The 21,847-nt window shown below is 37.1% G+C and overlaps 1 protein-coding gene across 1 annotated transcript in view; it reads right to left on the reverse strand.

The window, feature by feature from the left end:
• Window positions 1–21,847, reverse strand: part of LOC140159388 (phosphatidylinositol 5-phosphate 4-kinase type-2 beta-like) — a 72,983-nt gene that overhangs the window by 23,213 nt on the left and 27,923 nt on the right. The window contains exons 2-3 of the mRNA XM_072182845.1: window positions 7,220–7,372; window positions 4,802–4,987 (exon numbers count right to left, since the gene is read on the reverse strand). Coding sequence (XP_072038946.1) covers window positions 4,802–4,987; window positions 7,220–7,372 — 339 coding nt within the window. The remainder of the gene's footprint in view (window positions 1–4,801; window positions 4,988–7,219; window positions 7,373–21,847) is intronic.

Consider the following 21,847-nt stretch of genomic DNA (forward strand, 5'->3'; position numbering starts at 1 on the left):
TAACCTCATTCTAAATTCAAGTTCAAAATGATTCTGGATCCCATTACAAAACAATGAAGGTTAAAGGAAGGAAGCCTGTCCATAATGATATGGTTCAGATAACAAACTAATACACCAGCATAGTTCCTGATGATTGCTAGCTGGTTGCCATCTCCTCAAACCCAAATACTAGATGATGCAATATACAGTAAGCAAAATAATTAAGGTAGCAGTTGTGTTCACCCCTGTATATCCTTAAAAATATGTGAAAATTAAAACAAGCAGCCGATGGATGTACTCTTTAGCTCTGATTTAAGACCTTATTTGTTGAAATTGGATGAGAATTAAAGACACGGTGATCCAAAACCTAATAGGTATGACAAAAAAAGTTGCACTTTTGTGTTTTAATCAATGAAAGCATGACGCTAGTTTTTCGTGCTAGTCAATGAAAGCATGGCGCTAGTTCTCTTGTTCACGAACGCGTTGTGTACAATCAATAGGGCATGCAATGTGGCAAACTGCAACTTTTAATTTTGAATCTTCCTTGGGTTTTTTGATCGTTGTGTCTTTATTTCTTGAACAATTTCAACGAATGAGGTCTTAAATTAGAGCTAAAAGATGCAGCTATTGGCTGCTGGTTCAAATTATGACATATCTGTATTTGTTTAGGATATACAGGAGGTGAACATAACTGGTACCTTAATTTTTTTTACTTACTGTACATGTATACACAATATCTTGTTATACAGGAGGCGAACATAACTGGTACCTTAATTTTTTTTTGGCTTACTGTACATGTATACACAATATCTTGTTATACAGGAGGCGAACATAACTGGTACCTTAATTTTTTTTTGGCTTACTGTACATGTATACACAATATCTTGTTATACAGGAGGCTGAACATAACTGGTACCTTAATTTTTTTTGGCTTACTGTACATGTATACACAATATCTTGTTATACAGGAGGCGAACATAACTGGTACCTTAATTTTTTTTTGGCTTACTGTACATGTATACACAATATCTTGTTATACAGGAGGCGAACATAACTGGTACCTTAATTTTTTTTGGCTTACTGTACATGTATACACAATATCTTGTTATACAGGAGGCGAACATAACTGGTACCTTAATTTTTTTGGCTTACTGTACATGTATACACAATATCTTGTTATACAGGAGGCGAACATAACTGGTACCTTAATTTTTTTTTTTTACTGTACATGTATACACAATATCTTGTTATACAGGAGGCGAACATAACTGGTACCTTAATTTTTTTTGGCTTACTGTACATGTATACACAATATCTTGTTATACAGGATGCGAACATAACTGGTACCTTAATTTTTTTTTGGCTTACTGTACATGTATACACAATATCTTGTTATACAGGAGGTGAACATAACTGGTACCTTAATTTTTTTTTGCTTACTGTACATGTATACACAATATCTTGTTATACAGGAGGCTGAACATAACTGGTACCTTAATTTTTTTTGGCTTACTGTACATGTATACACAATATCTTGTTATACAGGAATGAACATAACTGGTACCTTAATTTTTTTTGGCTTACTGTACATGTATACACAATATCTTGTTATACAGGAGGCCGAACATAACTGGTACCTTAATTTTTTTGGCTTACTGTACATGTATACACAATATCTTGTTATACAGGAGGCGAACATAACTGGTACCTTAATTTTTTTTGGCTTACTGTACATGTATACACAATATCTTGTTATACAGGAGGCGAACATAACTGGTACCTTAATTTTTTTTGGCTTACTGTACATGTATACACAATATCTTGTTATACAGGAGGCGAACATAACTGGTACCTTAATTTTTTTTTGGCTTACTGTACATGTATACACAATATCTTGTTATACAGGAGGCGAACATAACTGGTACCTTAATTTTTTTTTGGCTTGGCTTACTGTACATGTATACACAATATCTTGTTATACAGGAGGCGAACATAACTGGTACCTTAATTTTTTTTTGGCTTACTGTACATGGATACACAATATCTTGTTATACAGGAGAATGAACATAACTGGTACCTTAATTTTTTTTGGCTTACTGTACATGTATACACAATATCTTGTTATACAGGAGGCGAACATAACTGGTACCTTAATTTTTTTTGGCTTACTGTACATGTATACACAATATCTTGTTATACAGGAGGCGAACATAACTGGTACCTTAATTTTTTTTTGGCTTACTGTACATGTATACACAATATCTTGTTATACAGGAGGCTAAATATAACTGGTACCTTAATTTTTTTTGGCTTACTGTACATGTATACACAATATCTTGTTATACAGGAGGCGAACATAACTGGTACCTTAATTTTTTTTTGGCTTACTGTACATGTATACACAATATCTTGTTATACAGGAGGCGAACATAACTGGTACCTTAATTTTTTTTTGGCTTACTGTACATGTATACACAATATCTTGTTATACAGGAGGCGAACATAACTGGTACCTTAATTTTTTTTGGCTTACTGTACATGTATACACAATATCTTGTTATACAGGAGGCGAACATAACTGGTACCTTAATTTTTTTTTTGGCTTACTGTACATGTATACACAATATCTTGTTTGTGGTTCCAACTAAGATTGTATACCAGTGCTATCACCTGGGGGAGGTACTCAGTACAAATGACCATACGGGGACGTACTGCAAACGTGGGCATAGCATTTTCAGACTTTTGGTATATCAATGACCCCTTTTTCTAGGCCAACTTTTTGGTATGTACACAAATCCAATTTCACGCATTCCTACTCCTCAATGGCAGCCATAGCCGCGACGGGGACCCAGCTATCTCACCTAAAATGTGAAATGATGCGGTCTTGAAGGGTATTTTAAACTGCATTCTATCACCAGTGTTACACATACACAAAAGAATGATGACAGTTTACAACACAAAAGAATCTAACATTGAATTTTAAGCAGGTTTAATCCACCCAATTGGGCACTCACAACACCTGTTTGGTGCATGCAGGGAACCAAATATGGCCGACCAAATCCTGACCATGACTTGGCTCGTTGGATTCATCTATATGGATGGGGTCCTTTTTTCTCATTTCTATTTTATTTATTTTTTTTAAATAGCCCAATTTTGCTTCGCTGTAGCCAAAAATTTTGAAATTTCACCAAAATTTGGAGGAAAAGTTGCAAAATTTTGAATATCGATGGGACCAAATTGCTTGAAAAAATTGGTTTATTGATGGGACTACTTTCAAATTCTCAGAGGCACACACAAACCAAACTTGAGTACCCCCAGTGCTATCGTAGCAGACAAGCTTCAGTATAGTGATTTAACATACTAATTATTTCAAACAGATTTTCAAAAAATAGTCCTCAATCACTTGGACCTAAAACATGCTCAACCATCAGGACGAAGTTCATTAACCCAGTATGTCTGGACATTTCGCTGAATGATCTTTGAATGAGTTTGGTACAAACACTCTTACTTAACAACTTTGACCTAATATTGTTAAAGGAGTATTTTGTGATCCTAGCATCCTCAACGAAAGAAGGTTATTCCCAAAACATCAGTAAATTCAGATTTTGCGTTAGCATGTTATGCGTGATTATGTGTAATACACTGCTCCATAGGCAATGTGTTGTAATTTCATTCTTTGGTACACCAGAACGTAATTTAAATTTGACGATATTTTGGCTAAACGAATAAATCTGCAAGAAATTTTTTGCACATAAATATTATGTAGCCAGGTTTCCAGTGGTATAAAAATCTCAACTTTTTTTGAGAAAAGTGGGGGGATGAGGCTGTGGATCACAAAATGCCCCTTTAATTAGGGGTTATTACACTATGCCGTTGGAAATGAGACTATAGTCTATTTGGCTTCCTCAAGATAGTAACATCAGTACTTGGTTGCAGTTCCTTCATGTGTGTGCAGATACCTTGCCTTTGATGTAAAGAGGTCCAATTTCAATTCCTTGCACAACCTAAAAAAATAAAAAATCTGCTCTCCCCGTGGCTCATCTGGTAACGGCGGGGCAGATGACCCATGAGAAAAGTCGATTCCGATCAGGGTAATAAGCCTGATTGTTGGCTACATTTGCCTGTCCTGTAAAAATGCCCTAACCAGCTATCTACAGTGACCCCCTTCACCAGGTCACTTGTGCCTGGACGAAGTTTTGTAAGCGTATCTCCTAGATTGCAGCTGTTAATGCCTAGATACTCTTGACATAAAAAAAAATTACACAAAAAACACACCAAAACACACCAGTTCTTTGCGTCAACATGTGCGATTTCATATTATGCCAACTGCAGTACCCACTGACATCATTGTCTCGAGAAAGCCAAATGAACATGAATGGAAGTAGCTTTGCTCCAAAGCCGACCTATTTTCCATCCAATTGAAAGAAAAATGAAAAACCATGCCATATGCCCTCTGACACTATAGTAAAGACCGGCTGCCTCGGCTGCGCCTCGGTGAGTGGACTTGAGCGGTTGGTGGGTGGGGTAGACCAACATCTGTGGGTAGACAGTAATACTGCATAGTGGTCCTACTTGTTGGTCACAGGGAAGTGCTGGTTGGTGACTTATGTAGCTTGCCTAGTGATAGTGTAGCTTGCCTTTGGCAAGCTCTGTACTAGGAGTGGTATTAATTTTTTTACAGAATGGTCTAACCAGGCAGGGATATTGGCCTTATATTTTCTTTACTAGTCACTTGCTTGGGTTTATTTTACTCAGGGATAATGGATCTTCTAAGGTACTGTGAGGGCTCTGATCAAGAGCTAGAATGGAAGTAGAAACCTACCTTTTCTTTGTCACTAGCTTGTCTATCTATGGTTGACCCTTTCAGGTCATATTTCCTATGCACTGGTAATGTACAGCTAAATACGCTCCTCATAATTAACATATACGTCTCCACACCCTCTACCGTTAATCTGTACATGCCCAGGTATTGTGGTAGAAGAGTGTCCCCATGTCTCTCCACTAGGTACTGTGGATTCAAACAAAGAGAGAAAAACAAAGATGGATTACGAGCCTGTGGGTAGCTGATATTGGGCTATTCCATTTAAAATCCACACTCTACCTGTAGAAGATTTTGGAAATATCTGCCACAGGGGGAGTATGAATTTCAAATCGAATGAGCACATTAGGCAGCTCCATTTGTATTTCATAGACCCTCTGAGAAAGATTCAACTTGAATCTTCCCCTGAGTGAGAGTGAGCTTCAAATGGAGCTGCTGTGTTAATTCCATTTGAAATTCATACTCCATCTGTGGAAGATATTTCCAAAATCTTCTACAGGGGTAGTGTGGATTTTAAATGGAATAGCCCAGTGGGTAAGTTTTCCTTTCTCTTGACCCAAAGGCTGAGGATAAAAGTGTTCTCTTGCATAGTTGTGGGCACAGGGTCTTAGTTGGGATTTGACAAGCGCCTGTCATTTTCACAAAATCTGCCTGTCCTAAATTTGACTTTCATTTTCACAAAATCTGCCTGTCCTAAATTTGACTTTCATTTTCACAAAATCTGCCTGTCCTAAATTTGACTTTGAAAACATAAACTAGACCTGCATCTTCTCTGGGTTTAGTCGGTTCAATGTAGCTATTGTTATAGCCTCAATTTAATAGTCTGATCTTGTTTTGAGTTTACAGAACATATTCACGCATTATTTTGACAAGCGCCCATCATTTTCACAAAAGCTGCCTGTCGAAAATTTTACAGAAAATTTACAGAACATATTCAAGCATCATTTTTGGAATTTAGCATAATGTCACAGACGTTAATTGTACCTGTCCCAGGAGCAAACTGCCTGTCCAAAATGACAAGTGGACGGGTGGCTAGCTAACACCATGCTTCTGTTCTGGCTCCATTTATCTTAAATTTTAGTTAGCCCTACTAGATAGGACCTTTCTCCCTCATCATCTAGATTATGGTTGCTGGTAGTCTGCTAGATTTCTTGGGCCATGCGATTCTAGGATGATACTGGTTTTCGTAAGCCATAGTAAAAAGGACCTATCTAGTAGGGCTAGATCAGAGTCTATAATGTTTCCATCTGGAGCAGCAAGCTAACGCATGGATTTCATACAGACTTAGAATGTATTGCAAGTCTTTCAAAACTATCGATGCAATGTCCAAACTCATCGTAACACTAACATGTATGGCAGAATAGCGATGGCTTTAGGACTTGCAGCTGTAACTTCTCTCTAGTCCGAAGGGTCGCTAATCCAAAAACCAAATTAAGTTCGCTAATCTGAAGGTTCTCTAGTCCAAATATAGAATAAGGGTTAGGGTTTAGGGTTAGGTTTAGGGTTAGCAAGCCGTATTCTATTTTCGGACTAGAGAACCCTTATTTATGATTTGGACTAGCGAACCCTCTGACTAGCGAACCCTCTGACTAGAGAACCCAAGGCCTAGCGAACCTTTTTCAGAATTCGGACCAGCGAATGGTAAATTACGTGTTCGGACTAACGAACCTTCTGATTAAGGAGCCTTCAGCCTAGGAAACCTTCGGACTTGAGAGTTGTGCATGAAATCCACCCTTAACTGTCAGTGTAATTTGCTTGAGCTCTCATCCGGACTCGGGTGTCTTTATGCATGGGACTACCACTGAAACTAACAGCATCTGTTCCACATCACAGACAATAAGGGTATTTACATTTCATGGCTATGCATATGAATAATTAAAAAAAAGAAGCAACAGGAAACATACATATTTATATGGAATAAAAGAGTACAAGGAAAGTGACGTATGTCACAGTATCTCTATCCATATCCTGCATCCTGTGTATTACAAACATAAACACTTTACAAATAGAAAGCAGAAAGGAAATCTGCCATTGTGTGAAATCAGGCTGGTGTTCCACCAAGCTGCTGTTCCACTAACCCCATACCCCTTCCCTTCTCCATCTGACCTATCCCTTACCTTGCAGTAGTCTGGCAGGATACATGTATTATGCATAAGCTCTGCTTTTTTCCTGGTTTATGGTTTTCACAATTAATATATCATTGTGTGATATCAAACTGTTGTTCCACTAACTCCCATACCCTTCCCCATCTGACCTTTGACCTATCCTTTACCTTGTGGTTGTCTGGCAAGATATTATGCATATGTTCTACTTTTTCTCTGGTACTAGTCTTCACAATAAATCTACCATTGTGTGAAATCAAACTGTTGTTCCACTAACCCCCATACCTTTCCCCCATCTGACCTTTGACCTATCTCTTACCTTGTGGTAGTCTGGCAGGATATTATGCATAAGTTCTACTTCTTCCCTGATGATAGTCTTCACAATAAATTTACCATCATGCGATCTCAAGAATTTTGCACCACTTTTTCCTGAGGAATCGTCATATACGGGTGCTGATGAAACAAATGAGTTCTGCAAGAAATAAATCAAAACCAACAAATAAACATTAATTTGTATAACTATTGTTGACTAAATTGGGTTATTCCAGACAAGTTTTGCCTTCCCTCATTCACAAAATACAAAAAATGAGACCTTTGACCTTCTTGAACTTGACATTAGTCTGGACTCTGGGCATGCAGACTTTGAGTTTGCATAGCTTATGAGCTGACGTCACACTCAAAGACATTTGTTTACGATTTGTTGCGATGACTTGGGATAACCATGTAATATCTTTGACAATGGCTTTTTAAACGCCACAAACCAAACCAAGGCACATATAAAATGATATTTTGGACGAAGGATCAGGAGAAGGGGTAACTTACTTGTGACATAAAAAACGAAATTGACTTTCTTGAATTCAAAGGTAGAATTAATTCAAATGATTCAGTGTAAACACCCACCAAACAAAACAAATTAATTTATGCTAATCAGCGGTCGTAATTCAAAACCCAATTTAAGTCGATGACAACTTCTGTCCAATGTAAACGGGGTATAGGTTTCCATGATAAAAAAAAAATAGAATAGTCCATTGAAATATGACAAAGAATGAAATAAAATCCAGACGATGGTGGCCGACATTATTCAATGTGGCAACAGCCAATAAGCGTAAACAAAACAGACAATATGCGGCAACACTGCCTGAGCGGGACACAATTATTTTCCCCTGAGCCAAGGTGCATTTTTAGCTCTATTGGCCCTGTTACAGAAAAAAAATGCACAAAATATATTTCCCAGTGGAATATATACATATTCACATGAAAATAAATAATTTTGGATTCAAAATAAATGTGAAGACAAAAAATTTCTTTGCTGGTACTGGGGATTGAACCCAGATCTCTCGCGTGGCAGGTACCAATGCTAACCACTACACCACGTATACATTGTGTCAGGAAGGGGAAATTTTAGTATATATCATAACATGTTGTGCGTTATTCATACAAAAAATTCAAAAAACAGGACTTACAATGAGGTTCATTGTCGAACCTCAACGGATTTAGACTGATAAAATATTGCTTGATAATATTAATACACTTTTGGAATTATTTGAGACATTTTCGTGTTTACGACGACGTCAAAATTCAGTCAATCTTGGCTTCCCCCCTGATAAAATCCACTTTATATTGAATGATGTGGATTCACACATCAAATTCAAGATTGTTTTCTAATTCATACAGAGATTCTTGTCATTTTTATTGAGCAAATGATATTGATTATTTTTACTATTTTTAGCATCTTCAGCTGAAAATTACCTATCACTTTGTGTGAGTGCATTTTTTTATTTACCGGTACTAATACACGCCACGATCCCAGAGTGCTCAATGCATACCATATGTAAACAAACGTGGGATTAACCTTCATGCTCTGTAGCCAGATTTGGGGGTTTCCCATTGTGGTTCAGCATTTAACTACAAATGAGCATGAAAATAACAGTGTAATGAAGAAAGGAAGCGGGCAGCATATATCGACTGTTCAGTGCCAGAAGTGGGTAAGTGCAATAGCTGCCCTGTGACCATTTTTCAATTTACATACAGTATATTATACTCTCTACACATGACAGCTACACAAGGCAGCTATTGCTCTTACCCACTTCTGGCACTGAGCAGTCAATATGCTTTACCCTAGCAGACAATGCGAGACACAATTATTTAATACATGCGAGGATCGGAAATCCGCTTTTTCAATTTACTATGTCGGTTTGCATAAGCTTCGTAAAGTCATTAAAATAACAAATTTGCGAAAATCACCCACTACAGACTACCATATACCTGCTATGGCGTTACGAGTGTTATTAAAGCAATAAGTTGCCACATAATGATAATTAATCTGGACGTGATGGACATAATAACAATATTATGTTGACGTAACAGATATATTACCATCCAAAACAAACAACACAAAATATTTGCACAGTGACAATCATGTTGGCTTTGATAAGGGCATTGATGACCTATATACAGAGCATGTGTTCTTTGCTACAATTTATCTTTGTATTTCTTGTTTCGTTGGAAGAGTTTTCAGATTCAACATATTAAAATATATTGATGTGAGTAGTAGACCAGTCAATATGAATTTATGTTTGAGCCAAAATTGGAACACTAATGTTTTTGCTTGCTAGTTACTCTAAACACCCTCCTGAACAACATATTATCCAAAAAGACGAAAAAAGGAAATCGGGGAAAAAATGATAATTTGCATTATATTTATCCAAAATAGCCTAGTATAATAACTCAAGAACTGTACATCAGAGATAGGTCGAACTATACATTTTCTGAATCCTAATAATGGGAGGAATACAATTCGTTTTTATCCATATTCACCCAATTTTGCAATTTGAGCCCTGCAATAGCAGCCATTTTGGATAATTATGCAAATGACCAGTTTTCCACTATATCCTTTTTAAATATGTTGTTCAGGATGGTGTTTAGAGTCACAATATACCAATTTTTAAAGAAATTTGGACCCATTGATATACCTAATGTCAAAATTTTCAGCCAAATTCAACACAAATTATTGTAGTTTTTACAACTTATGGGGCAATTTCAAATATTTTGGCTACAGTAAAGTGAAATTGGGCTATTTTCTGGGAAAAAAATTGAGAAAATTGTGAAAAAAGGACCCATCCATACACCAAAATTGGTCTAGAAAAAGGGGTCATTGATATACCAAAATGCCAAAAATGCTACACATGTTTGTGGCACGTCCCTGTATATGGTCACCCCTGATTACCTGTATGGAAAATAATGTGTAATCATGACTCTCAAGACAATACTTGTAGCAGGGCATCATCTTATTAACATTGATACAACAACTGGCATGAGCAATGTGTGCAAATGTATATACCGTATTTCGTCAAATAGTCGCCCCCCCCTCAAATAAACGCCCCCCACCACTTTTTTCAACAAAGATGTTTCAAAAATTCCGATATTTCCATGCTATCTTGTGTCTTAAGCTTACCAAGTTGCTCACATGGTTGATAATAGCAGCAATAAATAGCGAAAATCTGCATCGGCAACCGGAAGTGAACCAAAAGTCAGTGTCAAAAGTTCATAGTTTGTCATTTTAGCGTGACTTTTAAGCTTACCTAATGATTTTAACGGGAATTGTCGTTCTAAAAATGACCTCTAATAAACCCCCCCCCTTGGGAAAATGTAATTCCCCCGGGGGTGTTTATTTGACGAAATACGGTATGACACATGCATGAACCTAATTATCCTTCAATTCCTCTCAAAGTTCTCCACTTCAACAACATGAGTCTTTTCTACAAGTTTATAATCCACTCTTAAATGATAGCTTCCGATGAGAAAAGGATGTTTTATATATATCAGGTTTCTTTCAAGAAACAACATAAGGCTCAAATGCTCATTTTACAATTATAATTATACAGTTGAGCAAATGTCCCAAAATAATCATGAAGTAAGAAACTCGTTTCATTATACACTAGGATCCACAACATGCTCATCTATCAGGGGCACAGTTCTTTAACCCCAATACATTTGTACATTCATTGAATGAACTTTGAAAATGTGGGTACCAAAACTCATACTCTACAGCTTGAGGTCAAATTTTGCACTATGATTGTTTAATTGAGGTTATTGAACTATGCCATTGGGATGAGGCCATTGTGGTTCATAGTCATTATACTTTCATTATATTCACTTCCCCTCCTTCACTGGTGACTTTGCAATAGATTTGAATTGTAAAAATAATGTCTGGATTTCCTGTCAAGAAGCATGCATTATTTGTACAACATTTCCCTTTAAACAGGTCTATGACTAGCACTATAATGAAAGACAAGAGATAAAAAGAATTTCTTGTGTCTGATGTCACTATCAATTTACGATCCTTGATTGGTTTACACGGGTTAATCAGCTCGTAAAAGGAAGACCGATCTATCTGGTGCTGATCAGAGAAAAGGAATAGCAGAAAATGGCGAAAAATTACGTACTTTTACAAGGCAAAAAGCAACTTTTCTAGGATTTGTTGACATGGTGCCTTCGCAAAAGAAAGTTTCCTACTATAAAAACCTAACTTTTGAGATGGTTTGTGTTTGAAGGTGCAAAATTAACAATAAGGCGCCCGGTTATACCGCTGCGTTCAGCAAGTCATCATCACGACACTTGTAAACAAACCATGCTCGAGTTTGATTAACAGATAATGTCAGATGCGATCAATTCTTTTTATCCCTGTCTTTCATTATACCCAGCACACGGTCATCAAAAGCATTAATATCCCCCAAGTTTGCAATATTTTGCAAGAATCACATGATTCCAAACAAGCAAATAATAGACCATTTTGGCCAAATCCTGAAAACCTATGCAACTGAAATTAAGAAATATAGGGTGTCTGAGGCAGTAAAAATATAAACAATGTGCGAAGCGTAGCCGACCCCATTATTGAAACATTTTTATTGCCCAGGACATCAGTGGCGTAGCTAGGAGTTTAGCCAAATTGTCCACATGACCACATTAGGCAGTTCCATTTGAATTTCATACACCTTCTTAAGATAGATTCAACCTGTTTCTTCCAATCTTCCACAGATTGAGGGTGAGATTCAGAGAGTTGATAATTTGTTAAATTCATTTGAAATTCATACACCCTCTGTGGAAGATACTTCTCACATCTTACACAGGGGGGAGTGTGGATTTTAAATGGAATAGCCCCATGTCCGCAACTTCTGCAAAGGATTCTGGGATAAAAACCGATATAAACCGAAAATGTCATTGAGAAGCAACAGGTGCTGGCCAGCATGTTGCTTGTGGAAAGTTTATGGTTTAGCAGGGAGTAGGGATATTATTGGGAGATGTCTCTTCAGTTCAGAATGCATCCCCTTATAGCCTATATACCTGCATCTGCCTGCCATTTTGCCTAATTGGTATGCTGGAAGTGGAAACCCTTTCATGTTTGCAAATTGGCATGCTACATTATCATACTATGCATACTACATCCAGGTGTGCGATATATAGACCATGCCATGTAGGCTCTTGTTGATGTGCTCATTTAAAGGGTTATGTGGGACCTTTCAACCACCATATTATTACTGTGTGAGTTCTACAGCATCAAATTTGATTCTTACAAATCTATTTCCCCATCTCATAACATGAAAAGGGGATATCCCAATCTTCACCATATTTAAACCCCTGCAAAACAAAATGTTCTTAAAATTACAGGATGGTAAATTTCTTTACCCTAAAATGAAATTCTCTAATAGAGCATTTAAGGGAGCAGGATATAAAAGGTGAAGCCTCTTGAAAGTTCCAATGCAGCTCCTTCAATTATAGGTTGTTCAAAATATTTCTGGCCATCAAGGAACATACCCATTACATATAACAGCCATGATAGCGTGGACAGCGTAAGATGCCGTCTACTTGATAATGCCGTCAAGGAGCATGATCTATCAGTTGTGCAAAGGTTCCAGCTGCGATTTATGTGCCTGTTGCTGCAGTCAGTACAAATGACCATATGGGATGTGCCGCAAACATGGGTAGCATATTTGGCCATTAGGTATAAGACCATGTTCTGCAGCTAAACAGCAGAGAAAAGAAACCAAACCAATCTAAATTTGGCCCAAAGTGGCAAATTTGGCCCAAAGTGGCAAAAAAAAAAGTGGTAAGAAAATGCAATAAAAAGGAAATCCTGTGTAGATCATAGCTTTAAAAAAAAAAATTCACAATGTGAATTATTAATCCTAAAAACATTTCTATGCTATCTACTGAAGATAGCAAATGTAATGACAGCGTTTTGGAAATTTTGAAACACAATGTTCAACATTCTACATGACCATGTTGTAAGTAAACCAGCTTATTCACAAGCAAATTGTAAAAGTAATAGCTCTTCAATACTATCTACTGAAGATAGCAAATGTAATGACAGCATTTTTAAAAACTTTGAAATGTTCAACATTCTACAAGACCATGTTCTAAGTAAACCAGCTTAAATTCACAATGCAAACCTAATAACTCTTCAGTACTATATCTACTGAAGATAACAAATGTGAACTACATCTTTGAAACACAACTTATGTTCCAAGTTAAACCAGATTATCCATAACAGTCCGGTCCGATTGCCTGATCAGGAAGTACTGCCGAATCAGGCAGTATGTTGCCGAGTCAGGCAGTATGGTATCCCACAATGCAATGCTCTATTTCAAATAGAGCATCTTTTAATATACCGTTATTTCTTGGTTTAGAGTAAAGAAGTAGGTAAAATATATAAAATTATCAATGAATGTACAATTAGTAGTAATTTTTCATCAATTTTAGTTAAAATAAAGTTAATTTGCATATTTTTAAATCAAATTTTTAAAAACCCGTTAGAAATTGTTTTGTTATTTAAATTCTTTTTCTCCCGGTGGAATTTTTTTTCGCCCGGTGAAAAATTGTCAACTTACATGTAGCTCATGTGTGTCAAAGTAAAATTTCCCCGATCTTTTATAAAATCACCATGAACAATTTAGTCCTTAGTCTGTCGAATTCGGAAGGGTTACCAAAGCCTGTGTTGCCTAACTCGGCAACATGCTGCCTGATTCGGCAGTACTTCCTGATCAGGCAGTCGGATCGGACTGCATAATGACACATAATGACTAACAACACTTCCGTGCTATCTACTGAAGATAGCAAATGGTATTTGTCAACACTACATCTAAACTATCTACAATGAGGGCTATGATATCTTGTATTTTAATGTTAACTTCAGGAAATAGCAAACGTGAGGAACAGTATTTTGAAGTTTATGCTAGTTTCTGAAGACAGCAAATCTGTTGATTGCCATTGTACTTGCAATATGCTATCTTCTGAAGATAGCAAATATGCTATCTTCTGAAGATAGCATATGTGTACATCCATATCCAAACGATGCACTTGTCGGCTGCTACATGTGTCTCATTTCACATAATAGCTAGGAACAAATACCAGACTCATCTCAAGTGGAGGTCACTTCAAATCATCGCAAAGTCACATGGTTTGGGAATTAGAATATTACTAAGTTAACCATGTGACTTTGGGATGATTTGAAGTGATTTCTGCTTGAGATAAGTCTGATATTTGTTCCTAGCTATTATATGAAATGAGACACATGTAGCAGCCGACAAGTGCATCGTTTTGATATGGATGTACACATATGTGATGAACAGTATTTTGAAGTTTATCCCAGTTTCGGAAGACAGCAAATTTGATGATTGTCCTTGTACTTAATAATATTAATATATGCTATCTTCTGAAGATAGCAACTATGAGGTACAGTATTTTGTTGTTTACCCCAGTTTCGGAAGACAACAAATTTGATGATCGTCATTGTACTTATTAATATGCTCTGAAGATAGCATATGTGAGGAACAGTATTTTGCAATATGTGACATGATCAAAGGAAATGAGTCGGATGTCGCTAATATCAATTTTGAGATATTGGCAAGAAAGTGTTCAAATTCTTTTGTTTTATATTGTTTTCAGCGATTGATAAATAGATGTAACTTCGCAAAGAAAAGTTGTATCAACACAGGAATTTCAGTTTCTGAAAACTATAAATGTCCTCTTTTGAAACATATGTAAAACTCATTTTGACCCAGGGTCGACATGAAACTCATTCCCCTTGATCATGTCACATATTATTATGCAAATTTAATTTAATACTGGAACTAAAATTTGCACCTCACTTTCCTATGCTGTGTCCAATACCACTGGACTTCATCAGGCATCTGATTGATATCACACTATCTGCCATCATCACTCAGATGCCTGATGAAGTCTGATGGTATCGGACTCGATGTTGCAAAATGAGTTGCACATTTTTGTCCCAGTATTAGATTAATTTACAAACAAACTACTGGATGAATAATCTACACCAAAATATTATTTTGCTATGCTATATTCCAAATTAAATTAAATGAGCGATATGCACTGTAAAATAGATTTGTCTGACATGCTATGTACTAAGATGATTGGCATTTTATAGCATCATAATCAGGCCGCGACAAATTTTATTTTTTAGCTTGCCCGATCGGGCAGGCAATATCCAAAAATTGGTTGCCCGAAATTGCCCGAAATTAACCAATATTCCCGGCAACAATTGTCGACAAAGTCACATACCGTACTCATCATGCAGTGCAGTGCATAGTACCGTAAGTGTGCCGAATTTGGCAGTTTCATTCTTACGGAAATCCAATACTTTTCTCAGTTAAGTTGATAAACAAATGAGTATTCATGAAATGCATAAAAAATGAACATTTCATTCAATTATTTCACTGTTTGTTTCTTACATGTGGAAAATAATGTATTTTATGTGAAATTTTGTCAGTAAAGTCACGGCGATTTACGTATTTCGCCATTACCACTAGTACATCTCAATCTCAATCATATGCAAATACATGGCCAGCTGACGTCATTGACGTCATGATATTTGCACGAAACAGGTTCTATAATTGGCCAAACTTCCAATACGCCACGTAACGGCATGATGTTCATTTATACATGTATATGTCTGCAAGTCTGGTGTGGGATACGAGTGCCTAGCGAAATTTGAGTTCCATTTCAAGAAGTTTTCTACTTTGTTTTGACGTTTTTTTACTTCTGTGAACACGCCAAGTTGGACAGAAATACTCCATTTTAAATCATCATTCAAGCTTTAATTGGTTTAAATTTAGACTTGCCCGATCGGGCACAGCTCTTCAGAGTTTTAATTGCCCGACAAAAAATGTGATTGCCCCGGGCTATCGGATAGGCGATTTGTCGCAGCCTGATCATAATACTCAAAGCCAAATTAAATTATCCACAAATTTAATGCTTTCATGCTCTCAACAAAAGATTCAAAATTAGATAAACTACCTCCATTTTCAAGTTACATTGTATGATTTGTATTGACAAGGTTCTCCTGTAACACATGACGTGATAACAACTTAACACATTGTTTTGTCTTCTATTGAATACAAATCAAATTGTCCAGAGGCAAAAACATACATCACATCAACATTGATAAGTTATAAACACAGACAGCTCATCGCTTATTTGTGTACATAACTATGTACGCTCAATTCAATATTCTCTATGGTGGCCATAGGCCTATTCAGTGCTGTCAGTGCTGTCAGTTTCTGCAATATTGGGCTACTTCCGCTGTAGTTTATTTGATGTGTTTTCCCTTTATGCAAAACCAAAAACCAAAACAAGTTTATTTTTTGTAGGCAGGACACATGTTGTTTTTTGGAGCAATTGTAACGCAATTGTTGGTTAAAACTTGAACCAGAATTTTGTGGTTCTCCTGTTGCTCGGTTCTCGATGCAAAGCGTCGGCCGCAATGCCTCCACCTTGACATGCATCATTTCAACTTGAAGCTAAAGTCACATCACTATGTCTTACCAGTTCCAAGAAATTGGAACTGGTAAGTTAAAATTTATGCAAATTACCATATTACAACCAAAAATCTAATAGAATTTGGAGACCGCTAATTGCCACCCCTCTTGTCCCTCTTTCATCTGCAACTCTCCACCAACATGTCTACAATTTCAATGTTATACTATTCCGGATGGTTTATACAAGTATGATGACTTCTGTGCTGAAAATAAGAAAAAAAAAACACCCAAATGTTTTCTTTTGGGTGTTTTTGTGGAATCGATGGGCAAACTGTGGGCTGATTTACCATGCCTTGGTGCTTAAAAGATTTGGCAACACTGTCATATCAAGCTGTTTCCGCGAGCTACGATTTGGACACATCCGATTTGATTTTCTAATATAAATTTATAAATGTAGAAAAGCATAAGATGAAATCTGAGTGGTATCAAATTTTAACGTAGAATCGGACAGATTCATATTTAATGCATGAGTTCTTGCCAATACTCATAATATGGTAATATAAAAGGGGGAAACCCCTAAAATAGATGGTTATGGAAGATTGATAAGTGTACGGCCACTTGTATACAAGTGTGTACACATGCTTCAGAAGTCTCTTTCATCCATGCTATTACAGTCATATCATTTCAAGATGTTATAACACTATTCCAGGTTTTTTTTTTATTCTTTAAAGCAAATTTCATCACAAATATGCCACTGTCTAATTTCTGATAAGAAAAATGATATACCTGAAGATATAAATAAGAGCATAAATGTTAATTAACTCTTTCTCTACCATATCCTGGGTGCCTCCCTGAAAGTAAGAGTGGATGGGTAGGAGAAAGGGTGCTTCGCAAAGCCACTCAGGAATGGTAAGGGTTAATAATCCACACAGATAATTGTGTGTTATTCTGCGAGGCTCACTGCCAAACTACATATTGTGTTTTTATTCAATGATATTAAAATCTCCATTTTGATATGGATTAATAATACCTATTTACACATAATTATTTGTATTGCACATATTTTAATATTTAATGGGATTGCAATAACGTATTAATCATACACCGATAAATCGTTTTCGATTAAAATCTGTTTACAACAACCAAATAATACAATAAAAGAAATGTATTATATACATTTTATTTAAGTTGACGAAGGTCTCTAGCTCGCAAATTTACATTGACAGGTATGCTGTATCTATCAATAAATATTTGGCACATCTTGGATGAAGATTTATAATTTTGCGAGCATTTTTACTATTAAATAATCAGCGCTTGTAAACATTTGAATGTAACAGAGAGTTGGATACACATTAAGCCCCTATACTGTTGGTAAATACCTCCCAGTAATACCCCGGTAAATTGCAATGTTATACATCATTAATGTGCAGTGAAGGTTACTTTATTGCGTAGCATCTCCTCCGTAATGATATGTGTGTTTTACGTCTACCCGCATTAAATGTTTCAAGTTACTACATGATACGATAAATTAAAACTAAACATACCCACAAAGCATTCCAATTATGGCGTGTGTTTTTTGTCTGAAACATTAAAGTTTCATATTCTGCTGAATTCATGCGGCATACATGACACCTTGTTTAGGTGGTACCATTTCAACATGGACAAACGGAATGCGATCAAGCAAAATCGGCTATTCCAGTTGAAATCCATACACCCCCTATGGAAGAATGGACTATTCCAGTTGAAATCCATATACCCCCTATGGAAGAATAGGCTATTCCAGTTGAAATCCATATACCCCCTATGATAGAAGACATGACCTTGGTTTTTTGTTATCAGAAGGAAAGAAGATATGAAAAAGGAGAGAAGATAATCAAAGGAGTCACTTGGTACTCTGCTGGGATTCAAACCATAAACCCCTCGCATGCCAAGCACAACATGACCGACCGGTAGCTACAGGGGCTTCGCTGGCCCGGCTAGTGATTCTGTGGGCATTTATGAATAACGCTGATACATCATCTATAGCATCATGTGGGATGCATGCATGTGCAGTGGTTTTCTTAGTGAAATTTAGTTCATTATAGTGTGGTTAGGGTTAATCTTGATTTCAAATGGAGTCACCAATTCAGGTAGCCCCATTTAAAATTCACACTCCCTGTGTGTGGGGGTGTGTGTGTGGAAGATTTAGGTAGTGTCTTCTATAAGGTGTATGGATTTCAGATGGAATTGCCTAATTGAATTTGACGTCGACCATGCTGCACTGTGAATTGTCTTCATAATAATTTGTGTAAATAAATAAATTTCACACAGAAATTGCCTAAAATGTTTCAATTTCCCATGCTTGCATTTCTTTGAAACCAAATCAACAACACACAGTAGTTTACAGTGGCGGCGCCAGGAATTTTTTTCCGGAGGGGCATTGAGGGGGCAAAGTGCATTTTGGGGGGGCAAAATCAACAAATGTTGGGCAAAATTACTGCAAAAAGGTGAAATGTTCAGTAATTTGGGTTTTTACTGGGGGGGCAACAGGGGAAAGAGTTATGACTGGGGCATTTGCCCCTCATGCCCCCCCCGGTGGCGCCACCATTGGTAGTTTAGCAGACTTATTGTTCATCACAGGAAAGAAACATGCACACTTTAAACAAAAGCAACATAGACCTATCAAATTAACGAAGATTGAAAAGAATAAGACAATAATTCTCCTGATGATTCTCTTAAAAATACGATTGCAAGAATCAAAATTGATATTCTTAAAAACTAAATTAAATATTGCATTCTGTAAATAGTCACTTACAAGAAATCGGTTGAATTCCTCTTAATTTTCACCACATGAGTTGACGAGGGTGAGGAAACTGAGCCCAGATCAATTTTTGCAGCATTCAAATAATTTTTCTCTGATCATATCACACATGTGTCCTATGTCTATATAATATCCATTAACTCTCCAGAGTGAATTCAATTTGATTGTGTACCTACTTGGAATACGAAGTGCCCTTTTTAGCGATATTAGTTTTTTGAAATATTACAAATGTGTCATATATATATGTATGTATATATAGATAGATACATAAGCACATATATTTTGAATTTATGGTTACATTATAGAGACTGATATATGAGTTCCAAAGGTCTTGGTATGAAAATGTCCCGAGAAAATGTGCAATAATCTCCAGTTTCCTCTCCCCCCAGTTGTGTGGGAGTGCGTATGTGTTTGCCGGCAAACGAGGACACACACAAGATTTTTCACCCTAAACTGCCTCCAACCGAGGACAGTCCTCAGTCTCGAACTGCTGCAATAGACCTCAAATGCCGACCATGCGTGTAAAAACTACAGTCAGCAGTTGATGGATAAAATTCCATTTCGTATCATACACAAAAAAAATCTGCCATTTTAGTCAACGGTTAGGCGATGAAAACACGAAACACACGTCCACGGTTACATAGCAATACACACTGTCCTCGGTTGGCGACAGGGGTGCGTGTAGGGGGGTACATGTAGGGGTGCATCCGTGTTTGCCTACAAATGAGGACACGAGGACACACACAAGACATTTCACATTTAAACCGTGGACCTACCTGCAAACAAGCACCATCCTCCATTCGCGGGGGTCTGCAGTAGGTCGCAATTGCATGCCATATGCATTTTAGAGATATAGCCGCTCTCTTTGTGCATTTTGATAGCAATGCACAAGGATCGCAATTGCTGGTGCAAGTAGTGATGTGTAATGTGTGGGGTGTAATTGTGCAAAATTTCACAGGTTTTAGAAACTTGGAACAACCATGATTGTTTTCAAAAGCATGTCTTAGCCATAAGTATATTAAGGTGGTACTACACCCCTGGCCAATTTTGTGCCTATTTTTGCATTTTTCTCAAAAAATTATAGCGCATTGGTGACAAATAAGATATGTATATTATAGGGCAAGGACTACAACTACTGCACTGAAAATTTTATTTCAGCACAGACAACAGTTGTGGAGTTACAGTCAAAAATGAGGGAAAACCAATATTTGATCAATAAATCAATAACTACTTGTCTTGAGTCACTGAATTTCAGTGTAGTAAAATGGATTCCTTGCCCCTATAATATACATAACTTTTGTTACCAGTGTTTTATTAGTTTTTGAGAAAAATGCAAAAATAGTCACAAATTTATCAAGGGGTGTAGTACCACCTTAAGGGAGTGCAATCGCAATCACAATTGACTCTTCAAAGTTTAGAAGTCAACAAGAAAATGTCAGCATATGGGTTATGCAATGTTTACAAACCTAACAATAGAGCAGTATAAATTGAATTTAAAAACTATCATTAGCAAAATGATGGGAATCTGTACATGTGGCCTACTTATTTTAGCTCGTGTCATTAGATTTGTGTCATATGTAGGTAGGATGCTACAGGAGCTGTGTTCACATTGTCAGACGTACGCCCGGCAGAACTGGGTTAGCGCAAGTTGCTAGGAGTAGCGGTAGGCACTGCCAGGAGTAGTGGCAGTGTGAACGATGGTCAGCATAAGTTCCGCCAGGTGTATGTCTGATGATTTAATCCTGACAAAAGTCAGGAGTAGCGAGCTGGGTATAATCCATACAACCCCTATGTAAGACATGACCTTAATCTTCTACACAGGGAGTGTGAATTTCAAATGGAGTTATCTGAATGGGGACCGCCATGTGAAATTAAAATTGTGTCTTCCATACGGAGGTGTATGGATTTCAACTGGAACAGCCAGATATCGACTGCTCAGTGCCAGATGTGGGTAAGTGCAATAGCTGCCATGTGTAGCTGCCATATGTGGGTGAGTACAATAAACTGTGTGTAACTTGCAAAATGTTCACAGTGCAGCTATTGCACTTACCCACTTCTGGAAATGAGCAGTCGATATCTGGAATTTAAAGCCAGAAAATGTTAGCTTAAATACACAATTACCAGCTCTTTGTATCTGTTCAGAAAAGGAAGTTGTGAGCGACCAAAGTTGGTAAAAATTACCAATGACATTCGCAAGAGCCAATGAGCGGGTCGGGTCCGGGTTAAACTTCAAGGGGCCATTGCTCCACTTTGTGGGGGCGATGGCCAGTGGCCGCCCTAATATTTAAGAAAGTACTTTAAAGCCCATTTTTGACCATTTTCATCAAATGTTGCCCTCGCTGAAAGTTGCCTTGTCCAGCCTTTGCCCCCT

This window comes from Amphiura filiformis, chromosome 8, assembly GCF_039555335.1.
Source record: "Amphiura filiformis chromosome 8, Afil_fr2py, whole genome shotgun sequence".
Taxonomy (NCBI): domain Eukaryota; kingdom Metazoa; phylum Echinodermata; class Ophiuroidea; order Amphilepidida; family Amphiuridae; genus Amphiura; species Amphiura filiformis.